Below are 16,701 nucleotides of genomic sequence, written 5' to 3'. Positions count from 1 at the left end.
CCGCGCATTCAACGAGCGAAAATAGTCTGGAGATAATTCTCAGACAAAGAAACTCAATGTAATTCACATTTTTAAAAAATTATTTTTATATATCGTAATAAAGATCATAGCTACTATGTTGTCAATCAGGATTAGGTATATCTCGGACGAATTCATTTCTGAACGGCGTTGAAAAAAAATGTTTGTTATTTCTCTTTTTTTTTCTAAGTTCTAACACTTTGCAAAAAATGTGATCTTGGTTTTTCTATGTAAGTAATGGGAAATATGATGCAATTAAGATTTATGTTACAAACATTGGTGTAAGGAAAGTTGGCAGCAGAACACTTTTCTTCTTTTTTCTAAACAAAATTTTTAGGCGACATGAAGCTTAAACCTGTTGAACAAACGGTTGACAAACAAAATCCCAACAGATTTAAGACTTATCATCCTACCTTTAAGACTGTATTCGCATTATTTTAGATAGTTTTTACAACGTTTTAAACTATAATATCGGATACAGGGACCCTGCGGTGTGACTTGACGCTTTCTTTCTTGGTCCTCGGAAAGAGAGTAATACAGTCATAGACGGTTCTACCCTTTTTTTATTTGTTGTGCCCGCTTAAGTTATCCTAGGAGGTTAGGACAAAGCATTACATTTGCTTTTTAACGAAAAATAAACAACTCCGTGCAAGATTTGTTGGCAACATTTTAATATGTTTTAATGCGTGCTAACTAAAATTCGAAGATGTTGCGCTTTTATTCGAGCTAAACTTAACGGAAGCTTTTGTTGATTCGAACATTTGGTATCATTTTTTTTCTCTATATTTAAAATTAGGGAATGGAGTGGGAATTTTAAGGGTGTTCATGCTTACCGTACTTTCTTAATTAAACGCCTCGAACGTTTATAAAAATTTCAGATTGTAGGACAGGGACTGCTTATTGGAACGGAGCTTTAAAAAAAGGGGCGTTTTTTTCAAAAATCATTTTTTTTATCAGGAAGAATGTTATTTTACCATCCAGATCATCAATATCTATTAAGTTGTCTTTGATGTTGCCTTCTTCAATGTCTGAATCGGCTAATGTTTGGAACAGGTTTATGTCAAGAAAATCAGCATCCTTCAATAGCTTCATCTGATCCTTCAGAACAGCAGATCCAGGCGCGCACGGTTGGTCGTTTCTAAAGTAGTGTATCAAGTCATCTTCGCTACCATCGGCCTTCATATTCCATATGCAACTCTTATATGAGTTTTGGATAAGAGTTTTGTCTAGGCGAATCCATGCTTGCAAGACCCAACTGATTACTAAAAGCCTTGATACAGCTTTCTTATTCCCAGATTCGTTAAACTCATGTACGCCGCATGCTAAACACTCATCATAAAGCTCCATCGTGTGACTCCTTAAAGGTTTATGTCATAAAGTATCTGGTGTCTGGATATATTTGGTGCACGCTCCATCAGAGCATCTTCTGTTTTTATATCTTACAACAACTTCCTTACTGGTCCTGTCATGTGAGCTTCGCATTAATCACAGGCTAATAGTCTCTTTTGGAAAGTAAACATACCTAGAATCTTTCTCAGATATGTTAGGACAAGCTCTTCATTCATTCTACCATTGACAGAAAATTTTATAACACATTGACTTTTAAATTCAACAAAAGAGCTGCTGATTCTCTATTGGCACCTTTAAAAACAATGAAGGGTTTCATTTTCATACCATCAGTCTTCGCAGTTGCAATGGACCAGACAGCTGTCTCGTCCATTGCAATGAATAACGTGAATAATTGGTTTTAATTGATAGCCTTCGTGCATTACAAAATAGCCTACATTAGGTGCCATGAAGTGGTGCCGAAATATCGGAAAAAGGATCTCAGGTCAGCAACCATTGGCACAACTTAAGAGTTTGGGTATAACCAAATAATAAGAAATAGTGAACTTTCACAAGTTTAAATTGGGTAAATAGAATATAGAAATAGCCGAAATCACTACTTGCGAATGATTTTGTCAATATTTTTTCTTACTGCTTGGATATGCATATGACAGTACCGATAGACACCATATGAATGTTGGCTACGTAATTACGTGGCCAACAAGTTTGCTGATGAGATGAGATGGGTCCTTTTGCGCAATGGTGGTTTTTTTTTCGTAATGAAAGGTTATTGCGTTTCATAAACTTGTCGAGCCAGCCATTGCTAGCGATAAAGCTTTCCGTCAACGCCTCAATTTCGCAACAGTTTTAATCGAAAATTGATTTGGGTTTGAACATTATTAGTTTTCGGGAAATGCGTAGCATGTTTGCTCTTCGTTCATGGATCCAGTCAAGAACTTCCTCCTCCAAATCACTGTCATTAAGTTTACGACCTCCAATGCAACTCTGAATCGATTTTCCTTCGATCGATTCACGAACTCTCTTACCGTCAATGTTTAACTTCTTGGCTGCACTTGTAAGAATTTTTTTTTGCATACTTAGCTACTCACACTTTTTTTAAATTCCATGCTGTGTTTCTGCCGTAGTTCACCCTTTCGTGACATTTCCGTTAACGTTTCATCTTGATTATCCATGCAGCACGTAAGCTTAACCTCATCCACAACGCCTAAATCCAACGCTTTTGACAAAGAACAGCCATTGTGCTGGATAGAGAAATTTCTAAGCGAAAACAACGATACAATAAAGCATTGAACTTAACATGGAACTTAAACATCAAGAAAAAAACTGTATCATATGCTTTTGTTTATAATTTATAAATTTTATAAATAATGTAGTTCGATAGAAATAGAAAGCAAATTGACGGCCAAACTCGTTTATTTTATTCCAGGAATATCCGTTAAAAGATTTTTTATTAACTCTAATAAACGCCCCCTTTGAAGAACATAGGGGCGTTTATTAGAAAAAGGGCGTTTATTAGAGAGAGGCTTTTATAAATGTTTTCAGATTCTTTTTTTTGGGGGGGGGGGGGGGCGTTTAGAAGTACATTTTTGCGCCTTCTTTATAATTCTTTAATTGCGCCTGGGCGCCTATCGCGCACAATCTGTAAACACAATTTCAAGATGGCTGCTGAAATGGTTTGGACATCACGTCAGAAATCTTTCTGGTTTCGCATAAAAAAATAGACTAGAATTTTAAAGTGTTCCCCAACTAACCCTTAAAAATTACTGAAGTTCCTTATTTTTAGTCTAATTTTTAACTTCTTGCTTTGGCTTTTTCCTTCTTCGAGTAACTAAATAGATAGATGTGCATATTTTACCGCTTTTTCTAAAAGTAGGAACCAGTAGTAACCAGCAGTATTTTGAAGTAACCACCAGAGAACCAACAGTATTTGGAAGTAACCAACAGAGAACCAGAATTTTTTTTAAGTAACCACAAGAGAACGACCAGTTAAATCGATAAAACAAATAAAACACATCTACCGCTTCAAATGTGAAACATTTAATAATGTACATACACAACAGTTCATTACCCATTTTTCTGAAATTTTTATGTCTGGTGTGACTCGGGCTTTATGCAACAGTTGAGACAGAAGACCAGACGCGAGAATTAACAAAAACACAATTAATATTTTAAATAACGAACTAACATCTGAATTTTAAACCAAATATAACAAAGAAACACTGTATGGAGAATAGTCCAAAAAGAGACATTGTTTTCCTGTTCATATCAAATTTTAGTTTATTCTTCGCAGTTATTACACACTTCCTTCAACGTTTCCTAAAAAATTATTCTGCTTAATCAGATTATGTGTTTGACCAAAGGGTTTTCATTTTACAATTCGTGTATTGTAAACCAAATATAACGCTATGCGGAGGAGGGTCAAAAAGAGACATTTTTTTCTTTTGGTAGACAAAGTAAAGTTCGAATGAATTTATAAATTGTGTGAAGAAACATTGTGGCATCCGGCGGAAAATATACGTTTGTTTTTCTCACATGGTTTCTGTTCAAGTAAAAAAAATTATGCTTTCGATATGAACTTTTTTTTCTTGAAACGTGTTATATTTTATCTCAAAGAATGAAACTTATTCCCGAAAATACTATTATCGTTCTGTTCTTCTTGTTTCCATTATTGCCTTTAGGCGAAATAAATAAATAAATAAATAACTTAAGTTGGTATCGCGAATTTCGCGAATTTTATTCATGTTTGCGAAAATTAATCTTCACGGAATGCATTTTATTGGACCTCGTGAAAACAACTTAAACGTAGCTAGATAGCAAGAGCATAAAGTATCAGAAAATAGCCCTGAGAGCTAGGTGCCCTTTTATTTATCATATTTGGTAGTTTTAAGGTCAAGAAGTGCTGCGCACAAAAATCCCAATACCTTTGCGCGGCTGTTGCAGCCTTATTTGGAGTAAATTAATAATAACTGCTGGTTCTCTTGTGGATACTTAAGAAAACAGCTGGTTCTCTGCTGGTTACTTCATAATACTGTTGGTTCTCTGGTGGTTACTTCGAAATACTGCTGGTTACTGTTGGTTACTGCTGGTTCCTACTTTTAGTATCTACGAAAATTCTTGCATTCCATAATTGGGCTAACAACAGGGTTCCGTTAGCGTTCTGACAATTTACTGCTACCCAAACACCAAGATCACATTTTATACATCAAAATTGACATGGATTTCTTCTGCCTCAAAATCAATATTGCACGATTCCTAATGTGATTGCAAAAAAGAGGATTTGGCTCTAAATCAACTGATCAAAAGAATGACTTTTAACATAGTTTTTGGAGAACTTCCTGCTTTATTTTTATTCTTAGGCAAAAATGATAATTATGGATTCTTTGCTCTGTTATTTTTACATCCTATTATACACCAAACAATGCTTACGATATTTTAAAAGAAAATCATTTTTAAATAATTAGAATTATAGGTTCGCAAAAAAATTTTAATTATTAATTTCGAAATCCCTCTTCGCAGTTTTCATGCTGCAAGACTACTGTCTGTACCTTTGGCTTTTGTGACGTCATAAGTTATCCTGAAAAGCATGTTTTTAATGCTTCAATAATGTCAATCAAAGCTAAAGGTTTTATGGAAACAGAATAAATGAACTGTTTTTGTGCTTCTATTTTATAAGTTGCTCATTAAATAATACTTTTTTCTGTAATGTTTTAATAATATCTTTCGATTAAGATTAACTTGTTATAAGGTTGGCGGCAACCTTAAATGCCGTTAACACTAGGTAGATAGAGAGATGTGCATATTTTACATGGCTAGCCTCACAAATATCGAGGTATATACCCCTGTCTATTACTTCCAGGAGGGGTCATAGCTTAGATGGGGAGTCCTAGAGTATTTAATGCTCATTTTTAGTTACACAGACCCAATTAGGGCTTGCGCTGTACTAGACAACTCCTGGCAACACCCAACAGCCTACACAGTGGGTCATCTTCCCAATTTCCCTCACATGGCCTGGGTTAACCCGGGGCTATGGTAACATTCACTAGAGATAGAGATAGAGGTGCATATTTTACATGGCTAGCCTCACAAATATCGAGGGATATACCCTGTCTATTATTTCCAGGAGGGGCCATGGCGTAGATGGAGAGTCCTAGAGTATTTAATGCTCATTTTGAGCTACGCAGACCCAATTAGAGCCCGCGCTCTACTAGACAACTCCCGGCAACATCCAACGGCCCACACAGTGTGCCATCTTCCCAATTTCCCTCACATGGCTTGGGTTAACCCGGGGCTATGGTAACATTCACTCGCCCATGTTGAATCGCCGTCAAGAGGAATCGAACCCCGGTCTCCCGCACAGAGTACGAGAGCTATAACCACTAATCTACGGCGCCACTCACCCATGTTAAGTCGCTGTCAAGAGGAATCGAACCCCAATCTCCCGCACACGGTTCAAGAGCTATAACCACTAATCTACGGCGCCACATAACCACTAATTTACAGCGCTGCAAACACTAGCTTCCTCCTTCCCTAACTCATAACAGCTTAGAAATTTCACCATAAATGAAAGAATAAATTGTTCTCTACACCATCAACTAAACAATATATACATGCTGTTGACATAATAGCCAATTCCTTTAGGTTCAATTGCCATGGTTGCGAAGCAAAAACAAAGAAGATAACAAATTGTGTAAAAAAGTATATATATGTCTCTTCTTTTATCATGTTAACTACGCTTAAGTTTGGTGAAAGGGCAAGGATTGTATTAAGTAGACCCTTAAGACGGCTTTAGTGGAAATAACATGTGCCTCTCATGGAAATGCTAACTCGCCTGGGGTGTCTGTCATGGACCTCCAGCGTCTCGTATAGAAACACTAACTGACCTATAGGGTGTCTCACATGAAAACATTAGTCTCTCTTGGAAATGCAAACTCACCTGCAGTGTCTCTCGTGCAACCCTCTAAGCATATTTTGTGGAAATGCCTACATCTCAGTAATCTATTTGATAAGTGGGTTACAGTTGATTGTAGGATTAGTTCCTACAACAACAGTTGTAGACATATACCAATCCATAAAGTGATTGATAAGCATAAAAATAAAATAAAATAATGAAAATAGTTGGTGGACGGCAAATCAAACTGTCAACAATGATTGATAGGGAAATTGCTGCAAAAATCATAACTTTAACAGGTTGCTTATACTGTAGAGTAATAACCAGCTGATGCTGTTTAAGAATTTTAAGAAATGCCAAAAGATTATCTATATGCATTAACAGTTGTATAGCTTTTATGCTCCCTAGATGAAAACAGAAAACAAAGAAAAGTGCAAACAACAATATTCCTGAGTACACTACAAAAAATTAATGGTTCTTTTTGTTTTTCAGATAAAACACCTTTGCCAACAGAGAATGAGACTTTTACGACAACTTGTAACTCACATTCTAACATCTTGTGCCAGACAAAAGTCATGGGATACTTCATCAAGCACTGACACTAAACTTAGAAGATGTTTATCAACATTAGATTTAACTTTTATTGGAATTGGAAGCACATTGGGATCTGGTATTTATGTTCTTACTGGTGAGGTTGCAAAAAATAAGGCTGGTCCTGCCATTGTACTTTCTTTTTTAATAGCTGCAGTAGCATCAGTCTTATCTGGTTTATGTTATGCAGAGTTTGGTGCGAGAATTCCAAAAGCTGGATCAGCTTATGTATACTGTTATTTAACTATTGGAGAGTTTTGTGCATTTGTTATTGGTTGGAATATCATCATGGAATATATCATAGGTGGAGCTGCTGTAGCAAGAGCTATGAGTGCTTATGTAGACTCTCTTGCCAGTGGTGCTATTAAAAATGGAACTATTGGAATATTTGGTGATATTAATGTTACTGGTGTGAGCAATTATTTTGACATTTTTGCTTTAAGTGTTGTGTTATTGTTTACAATTTTTTTGTCACTTGGTGTTAAAAATTCAGCACGTTTTAATAATGTGTGTGTTGCAATTAATATATCAACTGTTTTACTGGTTATTTTTGTTGGATTAGCATATGCAAAAGTAGAAAATTGGGGTAATTTTACCCCTTATGGTTTCGAGGGAGTTTTGGCTGGTGCCTCTACTTGCTTCTTTGCGTTTATTGGATTTGATGTCATTGCGACAACATCGGAGGAAGCGAAAAACCCATCAAGATCTATCCCAATCAGTATGATTGGAACCATAAGTGAGTTGATTATAAGTGATGTAGGTCAACACATTTTCTAAATATATTTTGCAGTTTTTATAATATTTGCATATATATATTTTGCTTGTATATAGTTGTATAGTTGAAAAAAGATTTTGTACTAAATGACATGTACAAAACAAAAAGAAACACAAAAGCTCTCATGTAATATGTTTTCATTTTAGCAATTTGTTTCTTGGCATATTTTGGAGTCAGTGCGTCCGTTACTCTTCTTGTTCCATATACTGATTTGCACGATTCTTCAGCTGTTGCAACTGCATTTCATCAACGTGGTTTGGGATTTATGGGATACTTAATTGGCGTAGGTGCTACCATGGGCCTATTAGGTTTGTTTTTTAATTGAGTAGAGGTGCAAATGCGCTTTTGTTCGCGAAATGTTGTGGAAGTGAAAAAAACCAGAAAAATTAATCCTCCAATTTTTGATCATTTTATTATGTTTATGTTTTCAAAGCTGTATGTGTATAGGCATCTAGTTGTCTAACACCCCCTCTTTAGGTTGCACACTTATGTCCATGATACCTCTTCCTCGGCTTTTGTATGCAATGTCACAAGATGGTATGGTGATGAAGTTTTTTTCCAAAGTGAATGATAGAACTGGTGTCCCGGTGATATCAACTGTAATATCGGGTGTGGCAATAGGTATTCTAATACTTTTTCTTGTTTAATCCATGAGATATATATAACTTGTTTAACTTGTTTAATCCATGAGATATATATAACTTGTTTAACTTGTTTAATCCATGATGATCAGAAGTATACTTTCTTCAACATTCTTAAATGCTGCCACATATACGAGAAACCCCCAAAAAATTATGTTTAAAATTTCTTCGTGGTTATCCATTACAACAAATGAATTTAAATTCCTTCTGTCAACATGAACGTTTTTTTCCGAATAAGCATTATAGTGCCCTTCCTTGTTATTTCAAAGTGAAATGACCAGAAATACTCGTTCTTCATTGGTTCAAATATCGATCAAACTGGATCAATCTAGGCGAACTGGAAAAAGTTAACTCCCTTTCAATTTTCCAGATCTCTTTTGGATCGTTCTGGACTAAAAATATGTGTAATTTGCACATACGTGGCCCAAAAATCCGGCCCGATCCAATAAATTAGGAAGGAGCCTTTAAGTTATTAATTTTCGCGAAATCGCAAAAATCAATTTTACGAAGATTATTTTGTTGCGAATTAGATAAAAAAAAATTTATCCGATGTGTAAAAAATTCACTGAATACTATAAAGGAACACTTTTTTGCGAATATACTAAGTTAGTCCCCCCTGGCCCCTAAATATATATTAAAAATGCTACTCGGGAAAGTTTATTTTCGCGAATTTTATTTATTCTAAATTTTTTTCTTTGAGATACAAAACTATAATTATGTGGTTTTTTATCGATGCTTGCAATTTAATGTAAATTTTAAACGCTATTTCAGGACTTTAACATATCATAATCAAGTAAAAAATTTACAAGGGGCTGTTTTGGAAAGTTATTTTTCTTGTTTTCCTGATTTGACTCGTGAAAGTTTCTTTCGTAGAAGATTAACTTTAGCTAATAAGTTATTTAGTAATTTTGCAAAGATATATTATTGCGAATTGTGGACATTTTAGTTAAAGTTCGCCAAAAAATAGATCTTCAGGAAAATTAGGTGTATTTTTATGTGTATTATGACATATAGTATAGATTTTGGGTGTACAATTCTTTTGATGATTTACTTTATTAACAAAGCTAGTCGATAAGGCCCGTAAAAATCCACTTAATAATATAAAAAATAGGTTGTTTTAGGTTTTTCGCTGACATCAGCCAGTGCGTGAACAAAAAAAGTTCGCGCAATTTGTTTATCCGTTTCCTGTAATTTGCAGAGCTTGAATTGGTGATAAGAAAAATGTATAATATCATGTGCTATAAAACAACCGGTTAAGAAGATCTAGAGGTTTAAAAATTATGCTGACGTCAGCAATGGTCCTTCAAAACCTAAAATTTCTTTTTTGGAAATTTGTATACCTGTTGCCTTCATCCTATAGATCTTGAAACGCTGATCAGAAAAATATATAGGGTCATGTACTTTTTACAAAAGGTTGCAGAGGTATTAATGTTTGAATGTTTGGTTCAAACATCGATCAAACTGGATTAATCTAGGCGAACCAGGAAAAGTTAACTCCTATTCAACTTTTCCATATCTCTTTTGGATCATTCTGGACTAAAATTATGTGTAATTTGCGCATACGTGGCCCAAAAATCCGGTCCGATCCAATAAATTAGAAAGAAGCCTTTAAGTTATTCATTTTCTTGAGATCGCAAAAATCAATTTTACAAAGATTAATTTGTTGCGAATTAGATAAAAAAAAATTTATCCGATGTGTAAAAAAATCACTGAATACTATAAAGGAACACATTTTTGCGAAGGAACACATTTTTGCGAATATACTAAGTTTCGCCTTAATCCAGAAAGTTAGTCCCCCTGGCCCCTAAATATTTAAAAATGTTACTCGGGAAAGTTTATTTCCGCGAATTTTATTTATACTAAATAGATTATGGAAGCCATTACAGTGCACCTAAGACTTTGAGGCAAAATAACTGGGAAATGAGGTGGTGACGTCAATGAGTTTTCAGCGCGTGGTTAACTAGGGACCACCTAGGACCAATTTGCGTAATTTTCCCAAACCCGGGTCTCCAAATCCTTTTCGGAATGGACGGGTTAATGACGTCATCAAAAAACCTTCAAACCTTAACATCTCTGCAACCGTTTGTCGAAAGTACATGATCCTACACATTTTCTTGATCAGCGTTTCAATATCTACACGATGGACTCAACAGGTATACAAATCTCTAAAAAAAAAAATTAAGTTTTGACTGGCCATTGCTGACGTCAGGAAAATTATTAAACCCTTATATCTCATTAACTGGTTATCAAGAGGCAACGTGAAAACAAGGTTCTGATTTTTTTTTTGTGGATGGGTTTCTGACGTCATCAAAATTCAAATGACGCTTCTTTTTTATTTGTATCCTGCCTTAGTGGATTTTTCACGGGCCTTATCGACTAGTCTATATAATAATACGCCAGTTCTGTCTGTCTGTCACTTTTGCAAACATGATGTTTTTTACCACCTGAATGCGGGAGTTTGTCGAGTTTTTTTTATTTTGTTTACATTTGTCTCGCAACCGTTAGAAACCACGTGATAGAAAATAAGCAGTATGATTTGCCCAATTACGTACTTTTGAACAGGACGGCATTCGAATAGAAAGTTTCCTTGGCGTAAAAACAAACAAACATAAAAATCCTTCGATAAAGTTCTCGACAAAAGGCGAACTAAAGAAGCGGATAAAAAATTTTTATTTTCGACGATCCCTTAGTCATAAATAAGTGCAGATATTAAGAGCAAGGAAAGTCAAAGTGAAGAAGTGGAGTGGATTAAAAAAGTATATAATTTTGAACAGGGTTAACATCGACACACAAAAAAACAACAAAAGAACGGTCCCTTCGTCTTTAAAAAAGTGCAAAAAGTAAAGTAGTTCAAAAAAGCATATATAAAAAAGAAAAAAGAGACCAAGTGAACAAGTAGAAGTAGAAGTAGAAAAGTGAAGTTGGAAGCTACAATAAGTTACTTCGGAAGTGAAAAGTGGAGCTAGAAGTAGTAAAGTTAGAAGTACAAAATGAATGCTAGAGTTTCAAGTGAATTGGAATTGAGAAAAAGTAAGAACTTTGATATTTTTAGACGTTCTGTTTTTATATGTAGCACACTTAAAATTGTCAAGGAGAATCGCATTCTCAAAAAAATTCTTTCAGTTTTATGTTTTACCGCGTTTTTTGTAAAAAAGCTAGAATTTGTTTACTTTTTTTTGCATAATTAATGTCCTAAAATTCAAAATGCCATTACCCATTAATCTTCCACAAAAAGGTTATGAAACACATCAAAATTTAAGAAAATCAGTCATTTCAGTGCACACAGTCCTCGCGTTTAGATTACAAAATATAAAAACAAAAACAGTTTCAGTCAGAACATTAAGTAATTTGTTTATCATCAGTAAACATTTATCCCTCCAAAATTTTGTAAAATTCTCAAGAAAAACAAAAACGTGAAGCCATGAAATTTTGTTCCAGCAAAAATTACATCACATACAGTTCTCCCAAACAATAGTTTATAAAACGAAATATACAGACAAAGTTGTTTATATAGTCTAAAGATGTACTTAATGTAATAAATACTTTTTAACTTTCAAACTCGTTTTATTTTTTTCTTAATTAGTAAAATATGGCTGTTATTTATACCGATGAAGACATCAACTTTACAATAGCTTACAGTGAAGTCTGATTCTACAAAGATTTGTTTTCTCAATATATTTTGCATGAGGTCTATTTCCACAAAGTTTAGACAAAATTTCAAAAAACAGCATTTTGAAACACGAACAATATGAACTGACAACCATACCATCCTCTCATAAATTTTTTTAACCCAAAGTCATAAACCCACGTATATAAATTTCCAATTAAATGTCAAAAACTCCTGTAAAAAAACCTGGCATTTTACATGTAGGCTGACAAAAGTTTAACAGGATGAGGAAACAAAACAAAAAATAACTTGACACACACACTTTAAATTCTATAAATTTCATTCCACTTGTCATATTGTGCTCCCCATGTAAAGTTTACAGGAAAAGTGAAAAAATTATTCTCTATGGGCATAAAAATGTGCCACAGTATCCTAAAAGTTCAAGAAAGATTTTGTAGCCAGCTTGTTACATCATAATTCGTGTTCAAAAAAGAAGAGAAGTTTGACTACTAAGGTAGCTATAAATACCTAAAAAAGAGGAATAACAACAAAACTCATAGATTAGAGCTAGCTATGGGATGGAGCCTTGAAGCTAACATTAGCTAGCTAGCTAACAAAACAGTATATACCTAAGACACTCAGTTAAATATACTTAAGCTGGGGAGACTATAGTTAGCTATTTATGCTTAGTAAAACACATATAACGGAAAACAATAGCAATGTAAAAATTATGACATTTGAATTTAGTTCAACAAACCAAAATTTTCTATTTCGCTAGCACATTTGTTTGGTAGCTAGCTAACAGCTTTATGCAGCATTTTGAATTTTAAGAAAATTCATTAGTTTCGCACCAGGAGACACATTAATTATGCAAAAAAAAGTAAACAAATGCTAGCTTTTTGTTATAAAAAACGGGGTAACACATAAAACTTAAAGAGTTTGAAGCTCCAATGGATTTTTTATTGAGAATGCGATTCCCCTTGACAATTTTAAGTGTGCTACATATAAAAACGGAACGTCTAAAAATATCAAAGTTCTTACTTTTTCTCAATTCCAATTCACTTGAAACTCTAGCATTCATTTTGTACTTCTAACTTTACTACTTCTAGCTCCACTTTTCACTTCCGAAGTAACTTATTGTAGCTTCCAACTTCACTTTTCTACTTCTACTTCTACTTCTTCACTTAGTCTCTTTTTTTCTTTTTTATATATGCTTTTTTGAACTACTTTACTTTTTTGCCCTTTTTTGAAGACGAAGGGACCGTTCTTTTGTTGTTTTTTGTGTGTCGATGTTAACCCTGTTCCAAATTATATACTTTTTTAAACCACTCCACTTCTTCACTTTGACTTTCCTTATTCTTAATATCTGCACTTTTTTATGACTAAGGGATCGTCGAAAAAAGACATTTTTTATCCGCTTCTTTAGTTCGCCTTTTGTCAAGAACTTTATCGAAAGATTTTTATGTTTGTTTGTTTTGACGCCAAGGAAGCAAAATTAAAGAATCTACCATTTTGCAGAATTTTATTTCGTGGTGCACCTCAACCTTTCTTTTTTAAAAAACGAGCGGAACCGCAAAATGTGCTTTTTTCTAACTTTTTGAACGTTATCTCACTTTGATGGCAACCTGTTATAAAATACGGAGGTTATAAACATACTTGCTTTTTGTTCTAGGGTTGATGGCAGCTCTCTTAGACCTTGAAGCTTTAGTTGAAATGCTATCTATTGGTACTCTGCTAGCGTACACCATCGTAGATGTTTGTGTTATCGTATTGCGCTACAGGTTCTTTAACACGTATCAAAGACAAATACCCATTAAATCTGAAAGTATTATTGGTTCTAATTTAGACATTCAAACCCAGGAAATAGAAGGAGGTAATTAATACTTTTTTTACTTTTGTCTTTAAAGGAAAACTAAAGATTGGTTCTCGAGATGTTTAAGGTCAAATTAGTACTACAGTTGCCGCCATGACAGTGTCGATAAGGACCTTTTGTTCGGTAAATTACTAAGCTGTGTGACGTAAGTCCGCGCGGTTGTAAACAAACGCAATTTAAAATGAGGAGGCGAAGGAATGCTAAACGGATAAACTGTGTCTCTTGTGATTGTCTGAGAGTAATTTTATAAAGTTAACAAAGTTTCATTGTCATAAATATTGTTTAAGTTATTAGTTATGTATGTACTGTTTATGTTGTTTTTGTATTAAAATGTCTTAAAAAACAACAGGCGCTTCATTTAATTTGCTAATTTTGAAAACAAAACTTCAGATAATTATGCGCAATGAAGTGTATTGCAAGTGATTTTGTGAGTGCAAAGCAAAACAAAAACAGTCTCAAAGTTTTTATTTATTTACCTGTACCCAATGACAGTTTTCTGTTTTAGACGAATTTCTCCTTCTGGACCAATCGAAAGCCAATCAAGGTTGCTTTGAAAATGGATGCAACTTTCAGAACAATCCGTTACTAATTAATGTCATGGTTGTCAGTATAATTTTCATTTTATTGGGTTTATGCATTGTGTTTTCAAAATATGGACATAAGCTACTGGAGAAAGATTTTGGCTTTATTTTAATACTACTGGTATTACTAATCATGTTGTTGGCTGCATGTTTTTACTTATCCAGATTGAAAACAAATATAGAAGGTTTGAGTTTCACTGTACCATTGGTACCTTGGTTACCTGTTATTGCATTGTTCTTCAATATTTACCTTATGTTAGAACTAAGTCACTTAACTTGGATTCGATTTGGTGTGTGGATGGCTGGCGGTAAGGTGTTCCTTATGTTCGTTCGTCCGTCCGTTTGTATACATTACCCGTTATGCGCAGAAATAGCTTGCGCAATTTAAGTGTTCCTTAGTAATAAACATTTTTCGTAAGCATGTAAAATTAAGAAAATACTAGTCCTGCAACGGCTATCTTTGGCTTACACCAGACTAGTCCGTGGCCCGTGGATAAACCTACGGGTTCACCCGTCCTTTATTTACCGCATTTCCTGTGTTTAGCTACTTACATTATATCATTTTGCTCAGGGAGAGAATATCTGAAAAATTGTATGCTCGGTTTATTAGCAAATCTAAGCCTCATACAAATTACAAAAAAGTGATACTTAATAACTCTAGCTAATTCTTTTTTCTCCATCTTTTCAACATAGGTTTGGTTGTGTATTTGGGGTATAGCATGCATCATAGCTCAGAGAAGTTAAATGCTTCCGATGATGAGGAAGAGTATATCTTGCTTGAAAACAAAATGACACGAAATGACCCACCTACCGAAACGTCACCACTAAAAATTATTGCTAAGCAAGATTAGTGATCACATCCTTCAATTGACGGCTCTAAACGAGTTGAGCTGAATTTTAAATAAATATCAATAGGTGGTAGTTATTTAGATAGGTTGGTATTTTTTTATTAGAATTTTATATTAAATGCTACTCTACATAAATTTACAATAAAATGAGAAAGATTTTTGAGAGAAAACACAGATTTTATTTATTAAATCCAGTCCTTTTGTGAATGCTGCCTTTGAATAAACGCTCCATTAATAAAGGAAAAAATAAATTGAATGTAACATTGTTTATTTGCGTTACTTAGGCTTGGATTTTAATACCTAAACGCCTCTTCAAAAAACACTGCTTTATAATAGTCTTGTGGCGTTTACAAGAAGTTACTAGAGTAGAAATAATAAAAAAATTCTTTTTTCTACTATGAATTGAAAGCGCCCTGCTGTTATTATTGCGCTGCGATAGGCTTACTCTTAAAACTTTTGTCACCTACATGTATTTTTACATGTACACGTCATTAGCAGGATAAATTGCAGGCTAGAGAGAGGAAGTAGTGGTTTTAAAAAGGAGCACAATATTTACGAATATTTGGCATAAAATTTATTGTATTTTACACCATTTCCTCGATATTAGGTAGAACAAGTAGTTTTCGACGGAAGCATTTTTTGAATTATTTTATTATTTATATAACAAAAATGAGACTATATTTTGGTAATCGTGGTTAGGATGTTTTTATTAAAAACGATATATTTATTTACTACGATTGTAGGGAATTAGTTTTTCGGAAATTATTTTGCCAAAATTTCCTGAGTTTCATCAGCTTTGCGAAATTAATTCACCCTAACATTTTTTCCCGCGGATTTAATTTTTTTCAGCTATTCTAAAAAACGATTTTTGCCAAATTTTTTTTCTTTTCCATGAATTTTAAATTAATTAGTTTTCTATGATGCGTCTTCAACTCATCTTCATTAATTTTCTTTTCACGAAAGTTGCCAAAATAATTTTCATTAAGGTAAAGATCGCTTCTCATTTTTCTAATGTTTCCATCACAATTTATTCAGAAAACTTTCATCTAAGGAAATACAATTCACTAAAGTATAGTAATGATTAACTAAGAAATCATGCTTTCACCTTGTATAAATATAATAACCTTACATGTACTGGTTTTTCGCCCATTCGTGCATAAGTTACGCACCAAAATAAAATTCCACATCTCGTTCCAGGAATCCTTAGTTTCTTTTTATTGAAATGTCCAAATACAAGAACCTAAGACACCCAGGGAGAAGACTGGTTTGACGTTTAACCCCATGCATCACGTGCGTAACTAAACTGAAAATTGAAAAAAAACGGCCAGATCTCCTCTAGCAAGAAAACCCAGCATAATATTCCTAGCCTGTTGTAAACTGGCCGGTTATTTTCGGTTGATTACCTTTATTCACTCACGTGATCAATATCGGGAAATCTTTTGTTTTAAGCGCGAATGGTCTCACCCACCCGATCAAATGTAATTAATTCTCGTATTGTAAGAGGGAAGATGTGGCCACGCCGGCTATGTGCG

The 16,701-nt window shown here is 34.1% G+C and overlaps 1 protein-coding gene across 1 annotated transcript; it reads left to right on the top strand.

The window, feature by feature from the left end:
* Nucleotides 1–6,452: 6,452 nt before the first annotated feature.
* Nucleotides 6,453–16,369, top strand: LOC130640801 (cationic amino acid transporter 2-like). Its single transcript, XM_057447359.1, has 6 exons — nucleotides 6,453–7,580; nucleotides 7,766–7,927; nucleotides 8,097–8,240; nucleotides 13,540–13,740; nucleotides 14,246–14,629; nucleotides 15,015–16,369. Exons 1-6 carry the CDS (start codon nucleotides 6,725–6,727, stop codon nucleotides 15,170–15,172), a joined length of 1,905 nt encoding a protein of 634 aa, XP_057303342.1. The 5' UTR covers nucleotides 6,453–6,724; the 3' UTR covers nucleotides 15,173–16,369.
* The last annotated feature ends 332 nt before the right edge of the window (nucleotides 16,370–16,701 follow it).

The sequence above is a fragment of the Hydractinia symbiolongicarpus genome, chromosome 4 (genome assembly GCF_029227915.1).
Source record: "Hydractinia symbiolongicarpus strain clone_291-10 chromosome 4, HSymV2.1, whole genome shotgun sequence".
NCBI classification, from domain to species: domain Eukaryota; kingdom Metazoa; phylum Cnidaria; class Hydrozoa; order Anthoathecata; family Hydractiniidae; genus Hydractinia; species Hydractinia symbiolongicarpus.
Note: the sequence above shows the minus strand (reverse complement) of the source record. Positions and strands in the feature narration are given on the sequence as shown.

What these genes read in the sequence shown, in the direction of transcription:
- LOC130640801 (XM_057447359.1), top strand. Translation starts at nt 6,725, where the DNA reads ATGGTTCTTTTTGTTTTTCAGATAAAACACCTTTGCCAACAGAGAATG. An exon ending in TGCTACCATGGGCCTATTAG is followed by an intron (nt 7,928 to 8,096) that starts GTTTGTTTTTTA and finishes CCCCCTCTTTAG; the next exon opens with GTTGCACACTTATGTCCATG. An exon ending in TGGTGTGTGGATGGCTGGCG is followed by an intron (nt 14,630 to 15,014) that starts GTAAGGTGTTCC and finishes TTTTCAACATAG; the next exon opens with GTTTGGTTGTGTATTTGGGG.